Below are 27,031 nucleotides of genomic sequence, written 5' to 3' on the forward strand. Positions count from 1 at the left end.
CATGGTGAAAGAGAAGGTCCATGAGTATGATGCTGTTCTCAGCAAACTTATCCAGGAGTTTGACAGTCGCTTTGAGGACTTCAGACACAACACTGCTGACTTTGAGTTGTTTGCTCAACCCTTCACCATCAGTGTGGATGCAGTCAGAGATGATCTTCAGATGGAACTAATTGAGCTTCAGTGTGATTCAGAACTGAAACACAAGTTCACATCCCTTCCTTTGACAGACTTCTACAAATGTGTCCCAACAAACAGGTACCCAAAGATGTGTAAGCAGGCACAAGTGATGCTGTCTCTGTTTGGCAGTACCTACCTCTGACGCAAAATAACTGACTCTCACCTACATAATATCTTGTCTTTGTCTGTAAGTCAGCTACAGCCCAATCTTGAGAAACTTCTGAAAAATAAGGACCAGCTCCATATCTCTCATTAGGTCACTGACATTGCAACCACATGGTTTTATTATTGCTAGTGTATTTGGTATTGAACTGTATTGTACATTGAACACTTGAGGATTTGTTTGTTTTTATTGTAATAAGTTCATTAAAATGAAAAACTTTACAAATAAAACTGCATTAGTTAATCAGATTAAAGTTGTTTTATATTTATTTTAAATATTATGAAATAAATAAGGGGAACCCATAGCAACTTTAATGTAATACAGTTTGATTTATGATGCAAAATTTACTTTTGGCCCACGGCCCTCAATCAAGTTTGATTTTTGACCCTTCATAGGAAAAAGTTTGGGCACCCCGGTGTAGTGCAAGAGTCCATGTGGTGAGCGGGTGACCTCTGGTGGTGAGTGAACAGAAGTTCATAGACCAGATTTGTGACAATTAATTTCTATCACTGCTGTGAACTGACCACACAGAATATGAAGAATATCAAAAACTTTAGGAGTCAGCTGTCCACAGCAGTCCTTAAGATATCAGCACAGTAACACACTCAGCAAAATATTGTCTAATTATCTTTATTGATAGAATCCCAGAAAATATTGAGATATTATTTTTTGTCAATATCGCACAAGCCTTAGTAGCCTGGAACGTCCAGTGTAGACAGCCTCAAGCTGTTGGTTTATTTCTGTATTAATTTTTTTTTGGCTAGTAGAAGTTATGAATGGCCGGCAACTTAAAAATCTAGTAGCCAAATTGGCTGGCGAGTGAAAAAGTTAATTTCAATCCCTGGTTGTGAACATCGCTGTGTGGTTCCTCCACTGCATGGATCTTCATGTGTAGCTTCAGGTGACTTTTAAAAGAGAAACTCTTTCCGCACTGATCACACGTGTGCAGCTTCTCTCTGCTGTGGATCTTCTCATGTGATTTCAGAGATCCTGACCGACTGAATGTCTTGTCTCCAGTGTGGGTCCTCACGTGTCCTTTAAGGTGTGCTGATTGTGTGAAACTCTTCCCACACTGATCACATGTGAACAGTTTCTCTCCAGTATGAACTCTCATGTGACACTCAAGACTATGTTTGTTTGTGAAACTCACTGAGTGCAGGTGATAGATTGATTGGCTCTTCTTTTCTTTAAAAATGTATTTTTAGTCTTTGAGCATCTCAAAGGTTTTTCTCCATGTTTGTCATGATGCTCCTCCTCCACTTCACTCAGTTCTTCTCTCTCCTCGCTCTCTTCCATCAGCTCTGAAATAACATTTAAAAATCACTTTAAATACACCAATATTCAAAGAGAGAAATATGAAAGTGAGTCCTGATGTAATAGCAGAAACAAGACAGCTGCTGTAAAACATAATAATCATTCTGGTGTGTTTTTATGAATTAATTGCATGAATGAGGTACATTGACATTTCAGTTATTGTTTTCAAAACATTTTAGGCACAAATTAAATTTTGTTGTAGTGATTACTATCAATCATTTAATGATAAGTTAAAGGGATCAAACAGATCTCGCCCCCATTTACTTCCATAGTAGGAAAAATAATATGAAAAAGAAATACTATGGTAGTCAATGGGAGGCTATATCTGTTTGGTTACTGACATTCTTCCAAATATCTTCCTTTGAGTTCAGCTAAACAACAACAAAAAAAATATACAGGTTTGAAGCAACCAGAGGGTGAATAAATGATGGCAGAATTTTAATTTTTGGGTGAACTATCCCTTTAAGTTATTCTTACAACCCTGTCAGACAGTCTGGAAAGTCCATTTACTTCATACAATTTGCTGTTTATTGCTTATTGCTTAAAAAAATATAACAAAAAACACAATGTTGTATCCAACAAACTGAATATCTGTTGAAAACTCTACTCATTTCATAATTTAACTCTTTATCTAAATGTGATGAAGTGCTTGACGCTTTCTAACATGAATGTTCTTCAGCATGTAGATAACACATTATTCTCTGTATTTGCTAATATTGTTTAAGTTAAGCAGAGCTGACTTTGCCAAATTTAAATGTGTACACTCGCAAAGTATTTCTCATATTATTTCCCTCCTCTTCACTCCAGTCCAGCGGGTGGCGCTAAAACACATGCGTTTGTTTGTCAAACACCATTAAACCTCAGAAGAAGAAGGTTAGTTTCACAGAGCTCTCTGTTGTTATCTCGTGATGCTACAAACTGTTAGTTGAAATGTAGCCTACTATTTCTAAATAGAAAGACACAACATTGAATCATTTACCTGTAATATTCTCATCCTCAGAGTCGTGACTAAGTGTTGAAGCAAGCAGGAATATCTGGAGGAGTATCATCTGAACTGAGATCTGCTGCTGTGAAGATGGTGTTTGTTAAAGAGGAGAGTGAGGAGAACATGATTATACCAGAAACCTGGAGAATAAAACACGAGGAACAAGAGACATGGAGAATAAAAAATGAAGAACCAGAACCTGAACCAGAAACCTGGAGAATAAAACATGAGGAACCAGAACCTGAACCAGAAACCTGCAGAATAAAACACGAGGAACCAGAACCTGAACCAGAAACCTGGAGAATAAAACAAGAAGAACCAGAACCCGAACCAGAACCCTGGAGAATAAAACAGGAGGAACAAGGAGGTTGGTGTTTATTCTTCATTCATCTTTAATGAGTTTGTGGTGTTAAAGATTTAACAGGGTGCCTGCGGATCCTTAAATAGCTGTACATTCCTTAATGTAAAAAAATAAGTCTTAAATCCACCTTTCAAAGGTCTTAAAAATGCGATAGAACTGACAACGAGAAGATTTATATTTTATGACTCGTAAAACTGTTTAACTCGGAGCCTGTGAGACACATCAGATTCTAGTTGTTTTTGCATTAGTGTAATCTCAAACATTTTGTGGGGCAAAGCTTTACCTGTTTTCTGTCTAAAAATAATTAATGTACATTTATCACACTGTACTTGGTGTAATGTTACCTTGGCATGAATATGAAATATTTAATCTCTTTTGTCTGTCCTTTTCCTTCACTGTTGGACCAAACAGTGATAGAAAATTATATTTGCTAACTTGATAGGTGTGGTCAGGGGTTAAATTGGGATTTGTTATGTGGGGGGGCTCTATGGTATTGAGCGCATATATATATATATATATATATAAATATACCATCACTTAATTTACCATCATCTCACAATTGAAAATGTGACACTGATTTCATATGACAGTTCAACAAACAAGTTAGTAATATTAAATCACTTACATTTTAGACGAAATAATGACTGTTTTGGTCTATTTTAGCAGTGAAAATAGATCCGATGAATCCATTTACGTTTACATTTAATCATTTAACAGATGCTTTTATCCAAAGCGACGTACAAATGAGAACAATAGAAGCAATCAGACCATTGAGAGTGCAGCAGTATACAAGTGCCATGACAAGTCTCAGTTAGTCCAGCACAGCACACGTAGCTATTTTTTATTTTTTTATTTTTTTAAATAGATAGTCATAATAGGTAAGTGTTAGTATTAGTTGGTCAGGTGCTGGCAAAAAAGATGTCTTTAGATGATTTTTGAAGATGGCTAAAGACTCGAATTGAGATCAGGAGGTCATTCCATCAGCTGGGCACAGTCCAGGAAAAGGTCCGTGAGAGAGATTTGGCACCTCTTTGTGATGGCACCACAAGGCGTCGTTCACTTGCAGAACGCAAGCTTCTGGAGGGTGCATAAGTTTGAACTAGTGAGTTTAGATATATTGGTGCAGTGCTAGTTGTCGTCTTGTAGGCAAACATCAGTGCCTTGAATTTGATGCGAGAAAATTCGCACAAATGCGAAATGCGAGCTATTGGTAGCCAGTGCAACCTGATGAAGAGAGGAGTAACGTGAGCTTTCTTCGGTTTATTAAAGACCACTCTGGCTGCTGCATTCTGGATCAGTTGTAGAGGCTTGATGATACTTGCGGGAAGGCCTGCCAAGAGCGCAAACAAAGATCACAGCATAGCGCATCTCACAGCAACACTCAATCGTGTTTTGAATGACTCCCCCCGGGAGAGTGTCCACCGGTTGAGAACCACTGTTCTAGGTATTATCAAACGGCCAGTTTTGAGAATGCAGCGGACGTGGAGGACTATAATGTGATAAGAGCTCACTCAAGTACTGAGGAGCTAAACCATTCAGGGCTTTATAAGTAATTAACAAGATTTTAAAATCTATCTGATGTTTGACAGGAAGCCAGTGCAGTGTTGACAGAACCGGGCTAATATGGTCATATTTCCTGGTTCTAGTAAGGACTCTAGCTGCTGCATTTTGGACTAACTGTAGTTTGTTGATCAAGTGTGCAGAACAACCACCCAATAAAGCATTACAATAGTCTAACCTTGGATTCATAAATGTCATGGCACGGTAGGGATGCGCCGCGGAAAGAACAAGGTCTGGGTCCAAATGCAGGAAAAGACTACTTTAATAATAAATGAAAAGGCCAACACGGCAAAAAACAAAACAGGTTAAGGAGTGGGATACATGAGACGGCAACACAGTGCATGTATCCCCAGAGTTAAACAGCAACTACAACAATCAATTCAACCAGACAGAGTAGCAGGAGTGTGGTGTATAAATAGTCCATGGTGTGTGGAGTTATGGCAATTGCGTCCGGGAAGACGGGAGGTGGCGACCTCTGGTGGTGAGAGGGATCATCGTGGGCCCGGACTCATGACAATAAACACATGAATTAGCTTTTCTGTATTTGACGTTGTGAGCATAGGTCGCAATTTATATATGTTTTTGAGATGAAAAAACGCAGTTTTACAGATGCTAGAAACATGGCTTTCAAATGAAAGATTGCTATCAAACAGCACACCTAGGTTCCTGACTGATGACGAAGAATTGACAGAGCAGCCGTCAAGTGTTAGATAGTCTTCTAGGTTATTACATGTGGGGTTTTTAGGTCCGATAATTAACACCTCAACACAATTCTTTCAGAATTTAGCAGTGAGAAATTACTCGTCATCCAGTTTTTTATATTGACTATGCATTCTGTTAGTTTCTCAATTTGGTGTTTCACCGGGCCACAAAGAAATATAGAGCTGAGTATCATCAGCATAACAGTGAAAGCTACCACCATGTTTCCTGATAATATCTCCCAAGGGTAACATGTAAAGCGTGAACGGTACCGGCCCTAGTACTGAGCCTTGAGGTACTCCATACTGCACTTGTGATCGATATGATACCTCTTCATTCACTGCTATGAACTGATGAAGGTCAGATAAGTACTATTTGAACCATGCTAATGCACTTCCACTAATGCCAACAAAGTCTATTCAAAAGAATGTTGTGGTCGATAGTGTCGAACGCAGCGCTAAGATCCAGTAGAACTAATAAAGAGATACAACCACGATCAGATGATAGAAGCAGGTCATTTGTAACTCTAATGAGAGCAGTCTCAGTACTATGATACGGTCTAAATCTAAGGTGCCAGTAGTGAGCATTTAATGAGTGAGTCATTGAGTCGTTCATTCAAACAATTTGTTCAAACGGCAGATTCATCAGATGTTTATGCATGAGCTAATGAAACTTTGACTCAACCGATTCGTTCAAAACACTGAATCATTCAGCAATGAATCGGATGGTTGCTTTGAGATGCGCTGTGGTTCCGCCAAAAAATGTAAGTGACCTAATATTATTGTATTTGCTCATTGTACTGTTTATAGAACTATTAAACACTGGTAATGGTGAAAACGTTGATTGTACTAACTGTATTTTAAATATAAAAACTTTCCATTTTGAATTTTTACCTCAGTATGCTGAGTTTCTTAGTGTAGCGTTTGATTTCTCCTGGAGAGGCTGTGTGAACCTTGCCTCAGCAGCGCAACCTTATACTGTCAAATAGATGCATTATATACTGTACTATTCGTCACTTTCTCTAAATGTAATAAAATCAGAATAATACTTGCGATTTGGTGTTTACATGGTTATTTTTGGTTAGTGATGTTTTAATCATGTTAATTGTCTGGCATTAATGAAGCGTTAATGTCGAGCCCTGGAGTCTTATGTGCTTTAAATTGGGCCGGGGCCATCCGGCTCAGCCCCGGACGGCCCCGGCCCAATTTAAACCCTGGGTGTGGTGTATGCTGGAAAGTAGTGATCGATGATAAAGCGTGGCAATAAGCACAACTCTGCCTCTTTTTGTTAAATGACAGTTTTAATTAACAATAATAGCCATTATTAAAGTTTAAGAGGCTTAAGAGGAAATAAAGACAAAAGCAAACAATTCAGGCAAACATATGCTACAAAGTCAGCACTGTAACGTTATACTAGGGCTGCACTATATATCGTTTCAGCATCGATATCGCGATTATGCACATCCGCGATAGTCACATCGCAGGATGTGCGATTTTTAGTATACTGACCGTTATATTTATACTGATCGTTTTCGCGACAGCTATCGCATCACGCCACCTCGTGACGCACTGTCTTCACTGGATGCGAAAAACGACCGTTGCAAATCCTTTGAACTTTGTGTCAGTAAGTCATAAAAAGAATGAGGGATTTACTCGCAAGGATTTGCCGTGTCGGCGTGGCGGCAACCTCCGCTGCCTCTAGTGAAACCAACACGGAAGTGACTAAAACTGCAGTTCATCGACTGGCCGCTGGAGGCTGGCTCCAAAAGGGAGTCAATCAAATTGACTCCCCATGTTAAAATGCCCAACTTTACAGCAGAAAAAAACATGTTTACAGCCTGGTACAAAAAATTATTTTGGTCTATATAGCTAATTTTGCCCTTCGTGACAACTGTGAGGGGGGTGAATTTTTTTATAACTCATCCGTTTAAATTATATTAAGCCTTAAAGTTCTGCATAATTAAGGGCGTGGCCACTTGAGTGACAGGTGGACTGCCATGAGCTCTGCTGCTCCAGAGTGTGAAACTCACTAGTGCGAAACTTAGAAAACTGGCTTTAAAGATTTGTATTTGTACAGAAAAAAATAATTATAGGTAGGACACTGGGAATCTGGCAATTAGATGTTTTAATCGTTATTGCTTACAGTGCTTTGTTATATGGAGCAGTTTGTTAGATCGCGGTCTCTCTCATTCAAAATATAAAGCGCTGTTTATTTATTTTATATCTTTGTTCTATTATATTTATCTATGTTTGTAATTTGTTAATTTTTCTATGCTGATTTACTCATCTACAATATTTTTTTTCCAAATAGAGATTTTCAAGTCATCTGGAGTTTTTTTTTTTTTTTTTTTCATATCGCAATATATATCGCAGAAATACAAAATATCGCAATGTGAGTTTTTTCCAATATCGTGCAGCCCTACGTTATACTATGGTAAAGTTAAAAATAAATAAAGTTAAACATAATTTTGTGTTCAGCCAAAACGATATGACCAGGAACAAATCATAGATTCATGAGACCACGAATGCCTGTTAAATATACCCAAAACGAATTGTATCTCATGTTTAATCACTACAGACACATCAGAGCCAGCGACAGATGTCAGAAGGACTAAGGCTGCTCGAGGTGGATACACGAACACTGAGCGTCCGGTGATCGCCTGGAGCTCAGAAATCGTCGAAGCAAATTTTCCAAATAGATGCTATCTTTATAAATAAATCGCAGATTTGAGTTTTAAACAACTACATTCTCGCCTGAAAAACTCTTAAAATTACATTTCATGACACAATAACAGTAATATTTTGAAAATTACACAGGTTTTTGGGCAATGATGTTTCACAAGTCCACAAGAACGCATATTGAGAAACTGCTGTTGTCTGTGTGAAAATATCAAATTTAGTGCTGTCAAAGTTAACGCAAATTCATTTTAACGGCACTAATTTTTTTTTACGCACGATTAACTCTAACCTGTGGCTCAACCGTAGTGAAATGGAGAAATGGAGATGCACAGTGTTGCCAACTTATCAACATTGCAGACCCCTTTAGCGACGTTTTTCCCTTCAAAAAAGCGCCCAAACATTATTTATTTTCTGAGAATCGCCGGTACTGCCGCGTGAGCACGAGGTCTTGCTCTCCCAGCGTGCGCACACCTCTCTATCTCTCTCTCTCTCTCTCTGCGTCTGCTCAGTTTCTGTTCAGCACGCAGTGGAGAGGAGCAGCGCTTTAGTTCAGTTAAACACAGATATTATGTTGCTTCTCTAATTTTACATGCAAGCATAGCCGAAATCACAGCACAGCTATTGTCTTATCTTATGTCTGTTTGATTTCTTCAGACGACGGCTCGATTATCATGATTTTTTTGTGCAGATTAACATCTTAAGTGAGAGCTGGTTATGTTGATCGCGTTTATGGATCACATTTCAGTCACCATTTCATATTCATTCCGTTGTCTGACAACAAAAACAGTAAAGTATATAAAATGAAAACAGTTTTAATGAGAATTTAGCTTTATCAAAATACAGTATGTTTGCAATAATCAATAATAAATGTACATTTGGCATGTTCAGAAGAAGAGCTTCCCTGTCATGCAAAAATGTAAACAGGTTTGTGTCAGTAAACTGCTCAGTGCACAGAAAGAGAAGTAATGGAAACCTGGTATTTCTTCTTGCATGTGTCTAATAGACATGAACAAGTTCTTTGAAAAACATCTATGACCTTTGAAACATGTCTCGTCTTCATGCTCTGTTGACTATAGTTTCAATAATAATAAACATACATTTGCATAAAGCATCCATATTTGTCCATGGCCATGTTGATTAGAGTATTATAAACTTGAAAAGTATTAATTTAAGGTACATTTAGAACAAATAAAAATGTGCGATTAAATTGCGATTAATCACTAGTTAACTCGTGGCAATTGTGCGATTTAATCGCGATTACAATTTTTAATCGATTGACAGCCCTAATAAAATTATAAAATACAGTTATATATTTTTTTGTGTTTGCACACCCTGATGTAATTATAAGCCCAACACTCATGGACAGAGCAGAGCGAGTGAAGGAGGAGCTTTATCCCCTTGTATCACACAAAAGTGACGATTCTAGTAAACCAATCAAGCTTCTGCAGTGAGTTTAGCTCCACCCTTTTGGTACCCTTTGCTGTGCTAGGTACCCCAACGGAAGGGTACCAAAAAAGTGTTACGGTACGGTTCGCTATTTTGGTACCATTCACAACTTCTGACAATGGAAACGGACATAATTGTGTACCGTACTGTACTGTACTGAACCGCACCGCTCAGTGAAAATGAGCCATAAGAAACACTTTATATGAACTGGGTTTTTAATAACATTATGTTTGATCATTTTTGTACTGGATTAAACATATTTAATAGTTCTTCCTATAGAAACATGGATTTTTGCCTATAATGTTTTAAAAATCATTTGAAGATCAGTGTACCTCATTCATGGGAAAGATTTCAGGGATAATTTACAAAAAAAACTTTGTATAATAAATATCTACTTTACACTTTTATATCAGGTTTCATTTTTATGTCCACATTTCTCTGCTTTTTACGAGTTACTGAAAATAAACCATTTTTATTTTCATTTTTAGAGTTGGTTAAAGAAAACAAGGATAATGAAGAATTGAGAGAAGTTGAGGAGAAAAATCATGTCAAAACTGGAGAAAAAACTTTGAGTTGCTCTCAAACCGAAAAGAAAGATTTAAAGAAAAGAGGAGCCAAGAAATCTTTCACCTGCACTCAGTGTGGAAAGAGTTTCACACACAAACATCATCTTGAGTGTCACATAAGATTTCATACGGGAGAGAAACCATACACTTGTGATCAGTGCGGGAAGAGTTTCTCACAATCAGCACATCTTAGGGGCCACATGTTCATCCACACCAAAGAAAAACTGCATGCATGTGATCAGTGCGGCAAAACATTTTCGAGGACTTCAAACCTGAAGAAGCACCTGAGTGTTCATACAAAGGAGAAGCCACATTCATGTCATTTGTGTGGAAAGTGTTTTTCATGTCTAGAACATTTGAAAGAACATCTGAAAACACATTCTGGTGTGAGAGATTATATGTGCATCGAGTGTGAGAAGACTTTTACTTCAGCAAAGTGTTTAAAACGGCACCAGAGGGTCCACACTGGAGAGAAACCTTATAAGTGTTCACACTGTAACAAGACATTCAGTCAGTCAGGAAGCCTGAAAAGACACGAGAGGATCCACACCGGAGAGAAACCGTATCACTGCACTGCATGTGGGAAGAGTTTCAATCATTCATCTGGTCTACACATTCATACAAAAAACTATCACAGTAAGTAGATCATCTTCAGATCCAGCTCTTTCAGATCTGATGCTGACTCCTCAGCAATTGTGAAACAATAATGCATCAAGCAATAAGATATCATCTGGATAAATCTTTCCTAACCAGACATTACTAGCAACATGACAAAGAAACATTATCTAAAGTTTTCACAGTGAATAAAGTCCATCTTCATCTTCAAAACCAGCAGATTCAACTGAGATTCAGATCAACTCAAAGATGGAGTTCCTCCCCAAAGAACAATGTCACAAAGTTATATTCGTGTATATCATTTTGTTTCATGATATAAATGATATCAGTGTTTTCTTATGAGTTTCATATTGTGTTCAATTGTCTTATGATGCATGTAGCACTTGTACTGTGAGATTCAGATCAACTCAAAAGCCCTCTTCGGATTAACATGATAGTAGATGATGGACTCATGAAACAGCGGAAGTTCTCTCATCATTTGATGTTGGATTTAAGTATGATGTGGTGATGATGATGATGATGATGATGTTTGTTTTATACATTATGTTTATTATGTTTGAACTGAACTAACAGACATGATCACAGCAGTCCTACTGACTTCAGGAGGTACCACACACGTCTTTACATTGTTCGTTGTTTTATACCTTTCATTTCATTCCCAGTTTCACAGACTGAGTCTGTTTTCTCTTCTTCTCTTGATTGTGTCTATCATCTGTCCTCTCGCAGTGATTGTGATTATTGTTGAGTTTGCAGTGTTTGCTGCTCCTGCTGTGATTCTTCTTCAGATCAAGAAGAGCTGGTGAGTTTTTCAGCTTCACACAATCCAAATTCTGGCCAGAGGAGAACTGAGCCCCGTCTGAGCCTGTTCTCTCACAAGTGTTTCTCTCTCTCTCTGATGGAGTTTAGGTTTCTTGCCACTGTCACCTTTGGCTTGCTTAGTTGGGGACACTTAATATCTGGCAGTATTGTTGACTTGATTGCACAGACACTATCTGAACTGAGCTGGACGATATAGACATCACTGAATCAACAATGAACTGACTTTAACTGGAAAACTGACTGTTCTCTATTGTCCTCTTGCATTATCAGCACACGTTTAACACTATAAAGCTGCTGACACAATCTGTATTGTATAAAGTGCTACGAATAAAGGTGACTTGACTTGACAATCTGATGATTCACATTGATCTGGAACAATCTGCAATCATGAGAGATCAGTAAATGCTTTTGTGTTGAATTATTTTGCAGGGAGGAAGAAATCGCAGCACCGAGAGGAAATAGTGATGAATACAATATTAGAATAAAATACCCTCTACAAATAACAGGCCAGATTACAGCAATATTTATCTTCATTTTTTTATTTTATTTATTTTAATCTCTCAACATTTTACAACAGTAGCCCAGTGGTGAAGACAAAAAAAAAGAAATAATTACAATGTCAGTTGCAATCGCCACCTACACTCTCCTCTCCTGTTGCAATCAACACAAATCATGTGTGTTGCCAATGGAGACGACGCTGTGGTGGTTCTCTTTCATAGGTTCATCTACACCAGGGATACTCAAATCTGAACTTTACTTTGTCATTAAATAACTGACCAACCAATTATCAAAAGAAAACCTTTTAAATCTGAGGAATATTTGTCACACTATAAAATCCCAGTTACAGCAGAGAATTGGCTATTGTTTTTGGAGCCATATTCCTTCTGGGATTATTATGTTTATGAAGGGTTTTAATAACCAGTTTTCTGACCTGTGCACTGTAGCAGACCTGACCTGTTGAAAGAGATGGTGTTCATCCCTCCTGGGGTGGTGCTGCTCTTCTCTCTAGAAATATGACACATAGTCTTAGAGTTGGTACTTGACTAACTGGAGCCCAGGTCAGGAAGCAGACAGACTGGCTAAACCGACCGTCTGCTAGCCGCCTCACGTCTGTCACGTGTCTGCCTGTCTGAGTTCCCGTCTGTCCTTATTTGGTTTAGCGCTACCAGAGCGCCCTCAAGAGTCTCCGCTGGTTCCGTCCAGCTCCGCGCTGCCAGAGCGCCGCCAAGAGTCCGCGCAAAGACTGAAAGCCCCTAACGTCATCAAAAAAATTGGGGGGGGGCTATATACCCGTGATCCTGTTAGCCATAGTGGCCACGCTCAGGACTTTGGTCAGGGCCACTATGGCTCCCCTGTCTAGGCCTTTCAAGTTCCCTGCTCCACCATGGCCTTCCAAGGCCCCTGACCCGCCATGGCCGCCGGAGTCCCCTGACCCGCCATGGTCTCTAAGAGTCTCCTGTTCCGCCCTGGATGCCGCCTCTGTATCCCTGTCCTGCACCGGCGTCCAGGGCGCCCACCCCCCCTCCCAGGTGGTACTGTTACGGCGCGGGACGCGCCTACCGGGAGGGGGAGGTACTGTCACGTGTCTGCTTGTCTGAGTTCCCGTCTGTCCTTATTTGGTTTAGTTCCGTTCCTTGTTAGTTAATTATCGTTTCATTGTCCCCACCTGAGTTTCATTACGTTGTTTGCTCTTTTGTTCCTGTTCTTATAAATGTCCTCAGTTCTCCCTGTGAATTTGTCTGTTCTTAAGTTAATAAAGTGGGAAAAGTGAGTTGATGCCGTTTCGTTCTCCTCTCTTTCATTTATATTTCTTTTATTTAAACTACAACCACACAACCCGTAACAACGTCACAGAAGTCAGTTAATTCTCAGCACATAGAGACTCTTTCACCTAGATATCACACTATGGAGACTGTGTCCGTTCCCCGAACTAGCAAATACAGAAAACATCCAAACCAATTTAAGAGTAACAATTTAATTACCAATAAAAAAAATATATAATACAGAGAAACAAATGATAAAGCTTGGCTTACTGAATATTAGATCCCTTTCTACGAAAGCGCTTTTTGTAAATGATATGATCACTGATCATAACCTAGATGTGCTCTGTTTGACAGAAACCTGGCTAAAACCAGATGAATACATTATTTTAAACGAGTCTACCCCCCAAGATTACTGTTATAAAAATGAACCGCATCCAAAAGGCAAAGGGGGAGGTGTTGCTACAATTTATAGCAATATTCTCAGTATTTCTCAGAAGGCAGGCTATAAAGGGCATATTCCAGGTTAGAGACTCCAGTGAGTCGATGTATAGAAAAATAATGTAGGAACTAGATTTTCTTTAAAATACGATATTAAGGCTTCTGGAGTCATTTTTTTTGTGAGAGAATTTTACTTCCGCATCTGAAAACCGCCAAAACCGGAAGTGACGTAACGAGAGGGAGAGCGGTCCATGTTAACCACAGGAAAGCAATGGATCACAATGACAGTTCGGACGCTGAGGAAATTTTAAATGTTTATTTACACTTGTGTGACGGACCACAGATAAAATTATGAGCCTGTTATGCAGCCAAGACAGCAGGGACAGGCCAGGATTAGACAGAACAACGGTCAGAGGAGACGGATTGAGTTGATGTGAGGAGAACAGCAGGTGAGAGTCTTGGTGAGAGACCAGTGTTAGCTTACAGATATACACACGTTAGCTAACGATATGTAATCAGGCAAAAGCAAAGCTAGTATTGGTCATATATGAGTATTGATACTTACCAGTAACAGAAACTAATAAGCGTTGATCAGGCGTGTCACGCTCGTTAATCCGACACAAACGTTACGTGACACCGCAGGAGAGAGAGAGAAACACGTTTTTGATTCATTAAGTGTTTGTGTGGTAAATGCGAGGTCATGGTCACAGCTGAGGAAAGTCAGTGCTGCAGGGTCTTAGATGAGAATGTGACCCCCAGACTTGATGTGTAGTGTCCGACTCTGCTCCCAGGCTTTGAGGCTTGCTGTCTGAACCCATATCTGCTACAGATAACCTATATGCACTTCAGACAGGAGCATGGACCTCTCCAGGCCAGCAGACATGAGTGTTTAGGGCAGAGATCATTTATTACTCTGAGCTAAACACTTGTATGTATAAATACATAGTATATTAAAGATTTGAAAACCATTTTAAAATCATCTGAATAATTGTGTCTTCTTCAATTACAAGTTGCCTATATTTAAGTAGGTCACAACTACCTGTAAGTCACTTTTTGATGCCATTGGTATAAGACAATCAATACTGGCAGCATACAGACAAGTTGTCCGCTGGGCCTGTGGTGCTCTGAGCAGCCCTCACCTGCATGTGTCGAGTCAGACATTAGAAGACAGTTTACAGAGGAAGGAGGACTTTATAAAGGTTTTGAATGGCCCCATTTTGTCGACCATCAATAAAAAATAATCACAATCACAAATTGTCTTACTGTGTAAAAACTTGTTTATGAAGTTTACATTAGATATATATCAAGCAGCTCTGCATTTATGGTTAATTCAATTCATTTTATTTATGCAGCACTAAATCATAACAAATATTAATTTCATAGCACTGTTAATACCCAACTCAAAACACAACATTGCAACTGTTAATTAACAAATTATATGTATATATAGATATAGATGCACCAGACATATACTACTGAAAGAAAAATATACCATCTGACCCATTTAACAATCTTTCAGTCTGGGTATCACACTAATGTGTTGTTAAAGCGTGTTAAATCATGAATGCTGTGCTAGACACACAATCCAACAGCCTGATCTTGTTGATCCTCTGGAGGGATCTGGAAAGAGGAGCAGGTGTTTGCAAAGAGGAGTGGGACAAAATCCCTCCTGAGATGTGTGCAAACCTGGTGGCCAACTACAAGTAACGTCTGACCTCTGTGATTGCCAACAAGGTTTTGCCACCAAGTACTAAGTCATGTTTTGCGAAGGGGTCAAATACTTATTGGTCACACTTTATATTAGGTGGCCTTAACTACTACGTACTTACATCAAAAAATAAGTACAATGTACTTATTGTGTTCATATTGTATTGCAAAACACCTCTGCTGCTATTGAGGTGGGATACGGGTAAGGTTAGGGACAGGTTTGGTGGTATGGGTAGGTTTAAGGGTGGGTTAAGGTGTAAGGGATGGGTTAACAGTGTAATTATAAATGTAATTACAGAAATGAATTACAGATATGTATTTTTAAAAATATAAGTACAATGTAAAAGTATGTATGTATACAATAAGTGCATTGTACCAAATTATTAATTTAAATGTAAGTAGTTAAGGCCACCTAATATAAATTGGGACCTACTTATTTAACTCATTAAAATGCAAATCAATTTATAACTTTTTTTCTTTAAATGGGTTTTTCTACTATTTTTACTTTACATGTAATAAATCTAAAATATATGAAAGTTTCACTTTTTGAAATAAGTTACAAGACAAAATGAACTTTTTCACAACATTCAAATATATTGAGATGCACCTGTATTTACACTGATCAGCGAACATAAACAGAAGCTGATTGGTTGTGCTGCGAAACACAAGAATGATCCTCATTGATTCTTCAATGACAAGCAAGTGTGCTTGAGCTTCTGTTTGCCACGACTACTGTGTGTGCTGAATGCTTAATGCACATACAACCGCAACTTTAAAATGTACAACCATTACATTTGTGATATAAAACCATTACATGACATCAGAAATTAAACCAAAGGCGTTTCATTGCAGACAGTGATATTTGTGAAGCACCACATCAGTCCTTGAGTCTGCTTCAGCTTCAGCTCCAGCTTTGGTTTAGTCAGTCTCTGGTTAATCGTGAAGTCCTGCTCTTCAGTGATGTTCTGATAAACTACATCATTCTCATTACTGGCTCTCGATGTAGTGATACATGTATATTGTAAAGGTGACTTGACTTACTGTATACTTATAAAGTGTTACCAAACATATTATCTAGTGTCATAATCAAACTTTAGCTCATGACACACAAACCTAACAAATACACAGACTACAAAAACCTGAATCAGGAATCATTTTACAAGTCAATGTCTTTTAGAGTATTTCTATTATGTGTATTTCAGCACGTCAATTACAGTATACAACATACATATACAGGTGCAGATACAGTAAAATACAACAATGAGCTTTAATAAAAGTTTTCTTTCATTACACTACTGTAAAGAGATCTTCAGTAGATGAAAAGCACTAGAAAAGAAAAGTTTAAAATACCAAAGATTTGAAAATGATTACAAAATACAGCATATTTACAGTAAAAATCAATCAATCAATAAATTCAGCATTGATAATCACCATATTTGTCATACTATAGCAATTTCTTCCTCCCCTCGACAGTCATCTCTCAGATCTGCACAAATACAGGACATGTATGTCAGTAAATCAGTTTGACGGTGATGAGTCTGAGGGTGTTCAACATGTGCTACAGTATTCAGAATGTGCATACATACTGTATATACATACATGACATGGGAACAGAAAGAACTTTTAAATAAGACTAAGAAAATAATATTAGTAATGTGATATACATCTGGAACAGAATACTTATGTACAGATTTATGCATTATGTACAGTATATACAGCTGTATAAATAAAATGTGTAAATATATGCATTCACATAATATTTAATAATTGTATCTTTATCAGGTACTGAGAGATGAATGTCTTTAAGCTGGAGATGGCATGGAGTAAAAACTGCTTATCTGCTTCACACAGTCTGGTCTGATCAATGATCTGGATCAGTACATCAGAAATCAACACCTTTGTGGAGATTTTCTGGTCAGTATGTCTACATTGTGTTGTTTGGCCAAGTGTACAGTCTAAATGCAGAAACTGGATATGGGTCATTTTAGAAGAAGATACAAGCTGGTCAGCAAAAACATCAGATATAGTCAACAAATTGGAATTAGGCATCAAGACCTGCAGGATAAATGCAGCCTAAACAGACAAGATCGGCTCAGTCGCAAGCACGAGCTGCACGGAGCGGAGAGTAGACACATGCAGTCAGTCCATGATGAGCAGGAGAACGACAGAAGTGATAATGCACCGATTACAGCAAAGAATCACGAGTTTCACACAACAGCATGGGACACAGTTAAAGGGGCTGACATGACAGTAAATTGCAGACTTGAGAAACAACAAAAAGTGGGTATATGCAAATATAGTGTGTGTGTGTATGTTCTTTAAAGCTTTAGGCATAAAGGTTTTTAACTGTATAACTGGTTTGATTTCTGTCATTAGAAACCTCTTCCTCTGTTGTGTGGGTGTTTTCCCCTCAAGACATTGTCAGAAGCTTGATATGTTAAAGCTTAATGTATTCAGCTGTGGTTACATATTTCCTGATTTCTCATTAAAATATATGTATTATGCATGTCACAAACCACCTCAAATATAACATGGAGATTTACTTTGTCTTACTGAATGCACAATATATTTTGAAGCAATTCAATGGGCAATTCTGTTGGAATCTGTGTATCATTCGTTTTTTTAAATTTAATATTGAAAGTAGAAAAATGAAAAAGGGCTCCTTTTATATTTTTCCCAAAAAAAAACGAAAAATGAAAATTCAGCTTAATTTTCCGTCATCAGTTCTTCCACAGTATCATGCAGCAGAATAATAGTCCTCCACTGCTGCAGTTGGGTCCGTGTACTTTTGCGTCAATTCGTTTTTCGTTTTTTTACCCAGACCAAAAAAATTAAAAAAGAACAGTTATTGTATTTTTAAATGCTATGCTGAAAACCAAAACTGATGCATGGACCATGCATGGTTGCTCAAAGTACAGTATCGTGTTAGAGCGATACACATGGTTTAATATATGGGGTAAATATAGAAATATACAGATACAGGCAGGCCTGGTTCATAAATCAAATCACTGAGGGTGCTTCTGAAATCATTTGAAAATCTGAAATCATTGTCTTTTTTCCCCCTTCTCCCAAATCAGATTATAATAGCCTACTGTTTCAGCTATTAAAATAGTTCAGTTTTATATGTAATGTCAAAGTGATTATATTTAGTTTCGTTTTTTTATTAGGCTAAGTTAATTTAGAAAAACGTTTGGAGCATTTTTTTTCTTTCTTAAAGTAACGACCAAGCGGCCTGCTGCTGGACACTAAACACAGTCGAGCCACTCTTCACAGTCGCGGCACGTTCTCGTGTTGTTTCCACCAGCGCGGCAATTTTTTTCATCACTAATTGATGGATGTCTAAAATATAAAAATAAGGAGAAGGCTAAAACAGGCCCGAGGCCCGGCCTGCGTCTGAACTATGACCTGAAAATTGGCCCGATCGAAGCCCGGCCCTAGAGGTGTAAAAAAAGTCGGGCCGCCGGCTGAAATGCAGGGCTCTAGCGTTCCCCTCGGTAGAAATCACGTTTCCCCCTCAGGGGGCTGAACTGAACTAAAAGCATGGCCACTCAGGAAATCAACATAAAATGTCAATTATCCTATTTCTAGCTTTAACCAAAGTCCCTTGTCTTTGCTTTCACTGACCTTCTCTTGCTTTCGTTTCGTTCCCTCTCCTGTAGAACTTGTCCAGGATACAGTTATTTGCAAAGAAATGGACTATCTAATGTGTATTTCATACATGTTTTTAGGCATGAAAAATTATTAAGATCATAAAAATATCGAAGCTAAATGTTTTCATAAAGCAGTTATGGTAGCTACGTCAGTAGCGCGAGAGGGTGCGTCTGTATAGAAACACTCAAAAAAGGTAGAAATTAAACTTAGCATTTACATACATTACAAAAAACAAAAAAAGAGCTTTATATCATTTTTACGATTTTTAATGAAATAGGAATTTTGAATAATGAAAATTAGTTTGTTCCTGCTTATTCTATTCATCAGAGTTTGAACCATTATAGAAGAAACCGCATTTTCCGTATTTCATTTCTGGGTTAAAAAACGAAAAATGAATGGACGCAAAAGTACACGGACCCAGTTGTATGGATTCTTAACGCATTCATTGCAACTACATTTCATGTTTTTTCATCAAACAAATAGACTAACGAATAGCTCGACACAACTCATACCGGGGCAGAGTCTAGACAGGGCTTTCTTCTGTGTAGATATAAATTCTGTTCTTTGCATCAGCTGGGCATCATGGCAGGGTATAGCCAACTCTGCTCACCCAGTAAGTCTGTTTGTTTAATTAAGTAATTCATTCATTCATTCATTTCAAAATAAATATTTTAAACACTAAAACAAAAAGGAAAGAATTATAAATTGGCTTGAGTATATATAGGCCTATAATGTTCACGCAATAATTGTCATTCTGACTGACAACCGGAGAACAACAGATATTAAATAGCCTACTGTTAGAGTTTTATAATGTAGTCTTGTTTCATTAAAACTGATTATAACTGAGCTGCTGTGTACTCGCACACAGGACTGCAACACGAGATTTTCATAAAATATAAAAACTTGCCATTTCGGTTTGTTTTTTTTACCAAACCCACAGTATACCTTCAGAATGCTTGGAATATACACCACCAGATGCATAGGATTATTTTATGACAGATATGCATCTGTTTAAAAAAACAAAAACAACTAAAGTCACCATTCTCTGCCATTAAATTGGCAAGTGCGAGCGGGACATTTTTTGTGTTAAGTAATAAGCCTTTAGATTAGAACAACATTAAGGTGAGTAGTTATTCTAGTTCACACAGTTCCAATAAATTGCGATGGGTTAAATAAACTCAATAAGCAGGCAGACACGACTACAGTCAAGCACAAACCAGTATTGAAGTGCACAGGAAATAAGCAGCAGTCATCTTTAAAGCAGTTTAAATTAATATTGAGTACTGATTGATGTTCACTTGGATTTTTTCCCCATCGAGGGGAAATAACGTAATACTCTGTCATTAATAATCGTATGGTAAAATAATGGGTTATAAGAACAACGACTTACTGCTGCTGCTAACTCGTGAATCTGCGACGGTGGCTGATGCTAAATGTGTATTGCTGCTGCACTCTGATGTTTTGTCCGAAAGTGAACCGAGGTAGTTAGTTATCATCTCCAATAATTTCTTGTTATTTTATACTTTTTATCCAACTCAGATATTCCTCAGCTTATTAACAATAATAATGGACAACACTGCACATCTCAAAGCATGCAAAACAGAACAAACAGCAACAGCAAAAACACAAAATGAACACAAATGTATATGTGTATGTACGTATATATATATATATATATATATATATATATATATATATATATATATATATATATGTGTATAATATAAGAAAAAATACCAGGATAAAAAAAAAAAAAATTATACATTAGGGCAGTTACATAAATTTGAAAAGCTTTAGAATTTTTATTGTTTTTATATTGTTCTTATTTTGTGATCTCACATTAAAAAGGGTTTCAAAGTATGTTTTAAGATCAGCGTTACAATGATGGTTTCTTTTGAATTACTTTTGACTTATGAATATAAAACTTTGCTAAGATAAATAACAGATTAAAAATGTAAATATATTTATCAGAAAAGATGGGTTTTGAAAACAGGGCTTTGTGTGTGTATATACATATATATATATATATATATATATATATATATATATATATATATTTTTCTATTATTTTTGTCATGTCTATCTTAAAGTTACGACGGCGTTTTAGTGCCACCTTAATAAATAAAAAAAAATCTAAGATTACGAGAATAAAGTCGAAACTACGAGAATAAAGTCGAAATGTTACGAGAATAAAGTCAAAATACTTCGAGAATAAAGTCGAAATGTTTCGAGAATAAAGTCGAAATGTTTCGGTCATTTAAATCGTAGAAATTAAAGTTATAATATTTTGAGAGTATAGCCTATATCGCGCATGCAAATGGCCCGCATTGAGAGCACCGGGAGAAGTTGCAGGCCACAGGAATTGATTTGAATATTGTTGTGTCCGAGCGGCCGCATCATCTTACTGGGATGTCAATTTTAACGACTCATGAAACAGCTTAATATCAAGAATATGATATTTATTAACAGACTGAACAGGAACAACTGTTTATCTTAACATCAGCTCTAGCTCTCTTATTTAACCCTTTTTTAATACACTACAAATATAGCTATGTGGGATTATTAGCAGAAATCATACCATGTGTCATACTCGCGGGGACAGTATGCTTGGAAATAATATTTAATGCATTCCATTGCATTCATTATTTGTAGTCGTCAGCCACACAATAGCAATAGCTTAAGCTTTTAGTGCTTTTAATATAAAACAAAGTCTCAGCTTTCAAAATCAGTTTTATAACGAAACACAAATTATGTGTCTTACAATAATGTGATTTTCAAGCTCTTTAATGTGGTGTGACAGATCGCTGTATTTATGTGAATAAATTCATTAAATTATTGTGAAAATTCCACCTGCTCCTCAAAAACATCCCAAACTTTCATTCCTCACATGTAGCCTGTTTAATTAAACAGCAATAAAACGTTCTAAAGGTTGAAGTGGACTCAAATTTGTTAACATATGTTATATTGTTGTCTTTTCTGCTGTAAACGTTAAGTGACTATTCACAAACTGTTTTATTCATGCTATACTGCAATGACATAATATTTAACGTCTTCCATTCATTATATGATACCAGTAATCACAACAATTTTGTGCTTTATTGCTTTTACACACAGCTCAGCTTTCAAATTATGCCAGTTTTATAACGAAATACAAATTATAAATGTTTTTGCTCTTTATTTCAAGTTTATAGCAAGATATAAATTGAAGGAACATCATAAGGCATAAAAAAAAAAGATTACGTTTGTTATTGTAATCTGAAAGATGATTGACTCACATGCCGCTTGACAAGCACATTATTGCAATATAGCCTACATATTGTTTGTATTTCGCTATAAAACTGACAGATTTTGAAAACTGAGATTTGGAATATCTCCCGGTGCTCCCAATCCGGGCCATTTGCATGCGCAAAAGGCTAGAATAGCCTATCTCAAAATATTATAACTATATAATCTTTATTCTCAAAACATTTCGACTTTAATCTCGTAATATTTCGACTTTATTCTCGTAATGTTTCGACTTTATTCTCGTAATATTTCGACTTTATTCTCGTAATATTTCGACTTTATTCTCGTAGTGTTTCGACTTTATTCTCGTAATATTTTGACTTTATTCTCGTAATGTTTCGACTTTATTCTCGTAATATTTCGACTTTATTCTCGTAGTGTTTCGACTTTATTCTCGTAATATTTCGACTTTATTCTCGAAATATTACGACTTTAATCTCGTAATCTTAGATTTTTTTTATTTATTAAGGTGGCACTAAAACGCCGTAGTATAAAGTCAACCCAAAATGAAATAGAGAAAGTGCAATAGAAAAATAAATGTTCAATATCTTCAACAGATATATTACAAGAGGTACATTTACAGCTGCATTTACAGGATAACATCTGTGAATAATATTGTAAAGTACTTATTTATTAGAAATTACATATTTATATGGTAACTCGCTAAGTATTTCTCTCACATTATTTCCCTTCACACTCCAGTCCAGCGGGTGGCGCTAAAACACATATGTTTGTTTGCCAAACACCATTAAACCACAGAAGAAGTAGTTCAGTTTCACCGTGCTCTCTGTTGTTTTGTGATGATGCTGGCTTAATACAGACTGTTATACATGTGCTTTCTGTAGAAAAATACAGTTTTTGAATCAGATCAGCAAATACCTGTAATATTCTCATCCTCATTGTCGTTTTCACGAAAGCAGGAATATCTGGTGGAGTATCATCTGAACTGAGATCTGCTGCTGTGAAGATGGTGTTTGTTAAAGAGGAGAGTGAGGAGAACATGATTAAACCAGAAACCTGCAGAATAAAACACGAGGAACCAGAACCTTTGAGAATAAAACACGAGGAACCAGAACCCTGGAGAATAAAACATGAGGAACCAGAACCTTTGAGAATAAAACACGAGGAACCAGAACCCTGGAGAATAAAACATGAGGAACCAGAACCTTTGAGAATAAAACACGAGGAACCAGAACCCTGCAGAATAAAACAGGAGAAAAAAGGAGGTTGGTGTTTATTCTTCATTCATCTTTACCCTTACAAAAATTAACCATGATTTTAGTCCAAATTAAACCAAAAAACCATGGTTACTATAGTTAAACCATGGTAACCACAAATTAATAATAGGTTTGCAACACTAACCATGGTTTAACATTTATACAAATGTTAATAAATACACCAAAATAAAACTTGTTTTACATCACGTGCATGCCGTGGCCTAATGGTTAGAGAGTTGGACTCGTAACCCAAAGATTGCGGGTTTGAGTCTCGGGCCGGCAGGAATTGTAGGTGGAGTGAATGTACAGCCAGTCTTCCACCTTCAATACCACGACTGAGGTGCCCTTGAGCAAGGCACCGAACCCACAACTGCTCCCTGGGCGCGTGTTCACGGTGTGTGTGTGTGTGTGTACGTATACGTACTTTGGATGGGTTAATCGCAGTATGTCACATCACTTTCACTTATAAAGCTGTAACAATACTGACAGTTGTAAAGTTTCAAGCAATATTTAGTTTGTTGTAATAGAAGCAGTCTGTAGAGCGGTTGAATAATGTAGATGGAGCAGCAAATAATAGGAGACACTTTTTTTTTACATAATGTTAGATAATTTTGTAGTTGATCAAACATTTAATAGTTCTCCTTGTAGAAACATGGGATTTGAAGATCAGTGTACCTCATTCATGAAAGTTTCAGGCATGTATAATTAAAATAATTGCATCAAAAGGAATACAATTTTGTATAGAAATTGACTTTACATTGTTACACTTTTATGTCCTTTCACATTTCTCTTTTCTTTGTTTGCTTGTTTTTCAGGCTACTGACAAATTAACTGTTTTTGCTTTTATTTTAGAGCTTACTGAAGAAAGCGAGGAGAATGAAGAATTGAGTGAAGTTGCGGAAGAAAATCACGTCAAACCTGGAGAAAAACCTTTGAGTTGTTCTCAAACCAAAAAGAAAAAGAGAACGGATAAATCTATCATCTGCACTCAGTGTGGAATGGGTTTTGCATACAAATATAATCTTGATGTTCACATGAGAGTTCACACCGGAGAGAAACCTTACAAGTGTTTGCACTGTGACAAGAGATTCAGTCGGTCAGGAGATCTGAGAAGACATGAGAGAAAACCGTGCAAGTGTTCACACTGTTGACACATTTGACATGTATCATTTGTAGTTAACTTACTCTTTCATGAAGGAAAGCAGCTTTCTACAAACTGTTCTTATTCAGGAAGCTGAAGAAGAGACTGTAACACTTTTGAGAGACAAGATTTGTTTTTAATTTGTTCTTCATTGTTGTTTTTTAAACCACTAGTTCTTCTTCGATGATGTATTTAGAAAACAGATATTGTCATGTAGCTTTGTCACTGGTTGATCTGTGCTTCTCTTGTAAGAACAATGTTACCTGATGTTACCTGAACCTGGTATTAAACAAGCCCGGGGGCTGAATTACGATAAAACGTAGTATCTGACGCTATCAGTTCTGCTTCTCAGTACCAGAGAAACTAAGAAAATACACTTAAAATGTATTATTGGTACATAAATGTTTTCAAGCTAATTGCATTTTGTCAACCGTTTCTATATGCGATAATATCAAGACATTCATTTATGATGTGTTTTTTGCTATTTGCAATCCAGAAGTGAGATCTCTCTTGCGTTTTCAGTCTGAGAGATTAATCTAATTTCATTTTCAAATTTGAGTTTGACTTCCAAGAATTATGAAAACAATGGGCTTCATTCATGAAACACGAGCAGAGCGAATTTTTGGGTAAATCGTTCGTAAAGCCGTTCTGACATAAACTTTCGAATTCATGAAAATGTTTGTATTTTCAAAGCGCTAGTTGTACGAAAGAAATGTACACCTGCTCCCCACCACATGTAAATGGGGCGTAAAATGTTCTGTGTTCTTTCTGGCAAACTGATGACACTGAATTTTGATCCACTGCCATAATATTTTACAAGTTCGTTTGCTCTGGGGTTTTTTTTTTTTTAAGTTGCTAAATTGTTTAGCTTTGGGTAAAACACAGCGCTTGTCACTGTCACTTTACTACAGCAACCAATCATCCTACTTCTACAACAACTGAACAACAATAGATAAGTTAATATTGCTGGTTACTGCATTTTTATCATAGCAACCAAAACTTCTCAGCTGGAAAAAACACTGTGCCACCAAAGCATTCTCAAGCGCCACCAGCTGGCCGTTTTATTTTTTTAGTATTCATCAAAATGAATTAAAACAGTGAAATGCAAACTCAGAATATGACCCAAACCTGCAATAATTAAATATGTTAAACGACACGAATGTATCTAATCCCATTATTAACCAATGTCTTTCCTGCTGACCTTTGATGATCCGGTTCAACCAAACTAATAAGCAAAATGACTTTAGATAAACTAACAATTGTGCTTCATTGTTTTTTTTATTGCTGAAGAGTGTTGAACCTTCTTCTCCTGTGTTCTACTGTACAGACGTGAATTTACTTTTCCTTCAGCCTGAGGTTTATTCATTACACTTTTTGGTGTGAAAGGGCTTTTAATAGAACTTCTTATATTAAAAACAATCAAGCCCTGCTCATATTTTAAAAAGTAACGCGAAAGTAATGTAACGCGTTACTTTCCTTAAAAAGTAGCTAAGTAACGTAATTAGTTACTTTTTTTAGGGAGTAACGCAATATTGTAATGCATTACTTTTAAAAGTAACTTTCCCCAACACTGTTAACATACGCATGTTTAACTATCAATTGGACGTTTACGAAGCATAAAATACACCAATATTCAAAGAGAGAAATATGAAAGTGAGTCCTGATGTAATAGCAGAAACAAGACAGCTGCTGTAAAACATAATAATCATTCTGGTGTGTTTTATGAATTAATTGCATGAATGAGGTACATTGACATTTCAGTTATTGTTTTCAAAACATTTTAGGCACAAATTAAATTTTGTTGTAGTGATTACTATCAATCATTTAATGATAAGTTAAAGGGACCAAACAGATCTCGCCCCCATTTACTTCCATAGTAGGAAAAATAATATGACAAAGAAATACTATGGTAGTCAATGGGAGGCTATATCTGTTTGGTTACTGACATTCTTCCAAATATCTTTATTTTATTTATACAGGTTTGGAGCAACCTGAGGGCGAGTAAATGATGACAGATTTTTCATTTTTGGGTGAACTACCCCTTTAAGTTATTCTTACAACCCTGTCAGACAGTCTGGAAAGCCCATTTACTTCATACAATTTGCTGTTTATTGCTTATTGCTTAAAAAAAATATAACAAAAACACAATGTTGAATCCAACAAACTGAATATCTGTTGAAAACTCTACTCATTTCATAATTTAACTCTTTATCTAAATGTGATGAAGTGCTTGACGCTTTCTAACATGAATGTTCTTCAGCATGTAGATAACACATTATTCTCTGTATTTGCTAATATTGTTTAAGTTAAGCAGAGCTGACTTTGCCAAATTTAAATCTGTACACTCGCAAAGTATTTCTCATATTATTTCCCTCCTCTTCACTCCAGTCCAGCAGGTGGCGCTAAAACACATGCGTTTGTTTGTAAAACACCATTAAACCTTAGA

The 27,031-nt window shown here is 36.9% G+C and overlaps 2 protein-coding genes across 7 annotated transcripts; both read left to right on the plus strand.

The window, feature by feature from the left end:
- Window positions 1–2,311: 2,311 nt before the first annotated feature.
- LOC131536031 (zinc finger protein 239-like) lies at window positions 2,312–13,243 on the plus strand. 6 transcript variants are annotated; one of them, XR_009269816.1, is made up of 5 exons: window positions 2,312–2,527; window positions 2,655–3,006; window positions 9,872–11,170; window positions 11,291–11,363; window positions 11,471–13,243. XR_009269816.1 is itself a non-coding variant. In XM_058768658.1 (3 exons), the coding sequence occupies exons 2-3, from the start codon at window positions 2,730–2,732 to the stop codon at window positions 10,591–10,593; spliced, it is 999 nt and encodes a 332-aa protein (XP_058624641.1). In that variant the 5' UTR covers window positions 2,312–2,527; window positions 2,655–2,729; the 3' UTR covers window positions 10,594–13,241. The 6 variants fall into 6 exon arrangements, 2 of the variants coding, with proteins under 2 accessions (XP_058624641.1, XP_058624642.1); XR_009269813.1 differs by having other exon boundaries at window positions 9,872–11,363; window positions 11,471–13,242; XR_009269815.1 differs by having other exon boundaries at window positions 9,872–11,363; window positions 11,813–13,242.
- A 9,720-nt stretch (window positions 13,244–22,963) lies between these two features.
- On the plus strand, window positions 22,964–25,848 carry LOC131536035 (zinc finger protein 184-like). Its single transcript, XM_058768663.1, has 2 exons — window positions 22,964–23,453; window positions 24,297–25,848. Exons 1-2 carry the CDS (start codon window positions 23,195–23,197, stop codon window positions 24,593–24,595), a joined length of 558 nt encoding a protein of 185 aa, XP_058624646.1. The 5' UTR covers window positions 22,964–23,194; the 3' UTR covers window positions 24,596–25,848.
- Window positions 25,849–27,031: the final 1,183 nt, after the last annotated feature.

This window comes from Onychostoma macrolepis, chromosome 03 (genome assembly GCF_012432095.1).
Source record: "Onychostoma macrolepis isolate SWU-2019 chromosome 03, ASM1243209v1, whole genome shotgun sequence".
Lineage (NCBI taxonomy): Eukaryota > Metazoa > Chordata > Actinopteri > Cypriniformes > Cyprinidae > Onychostoma > Onychostoma macrolepis.

Bases quoted from the DNA above. Each gene is read 5' to 3' on its own strand.
- LOC131536035 (XM_058768663.1), top strand. From the start codon at position 23,195: ATGGTGTTTGTTAAAGAGGAGAGTGAGGAGAACATGATTAAACCAGAA. The intron at 23,454-24,296 runs GTTGGTGTTTAT...CTTTTATTTTAG, and splicing joins AAAACAGGAGAAAAAAGGAG to AGCTTACTGAAGAAAGCGAG.
- LOC131536031 (XM_058768658.1), top strand. From the start codon at position 2,730: ATGGTGTTTGTTAAAGAGGAGAGTGAGGAGAACATGATTATACCAGAA. The intron at 3,007-9,871 runs GTTGGTGTTTAT...TTTCATTTTTAG, and splicing joins AAAACAGGAGGAACAAGGAG to AGTTGGTTAAAGAAAACAAG.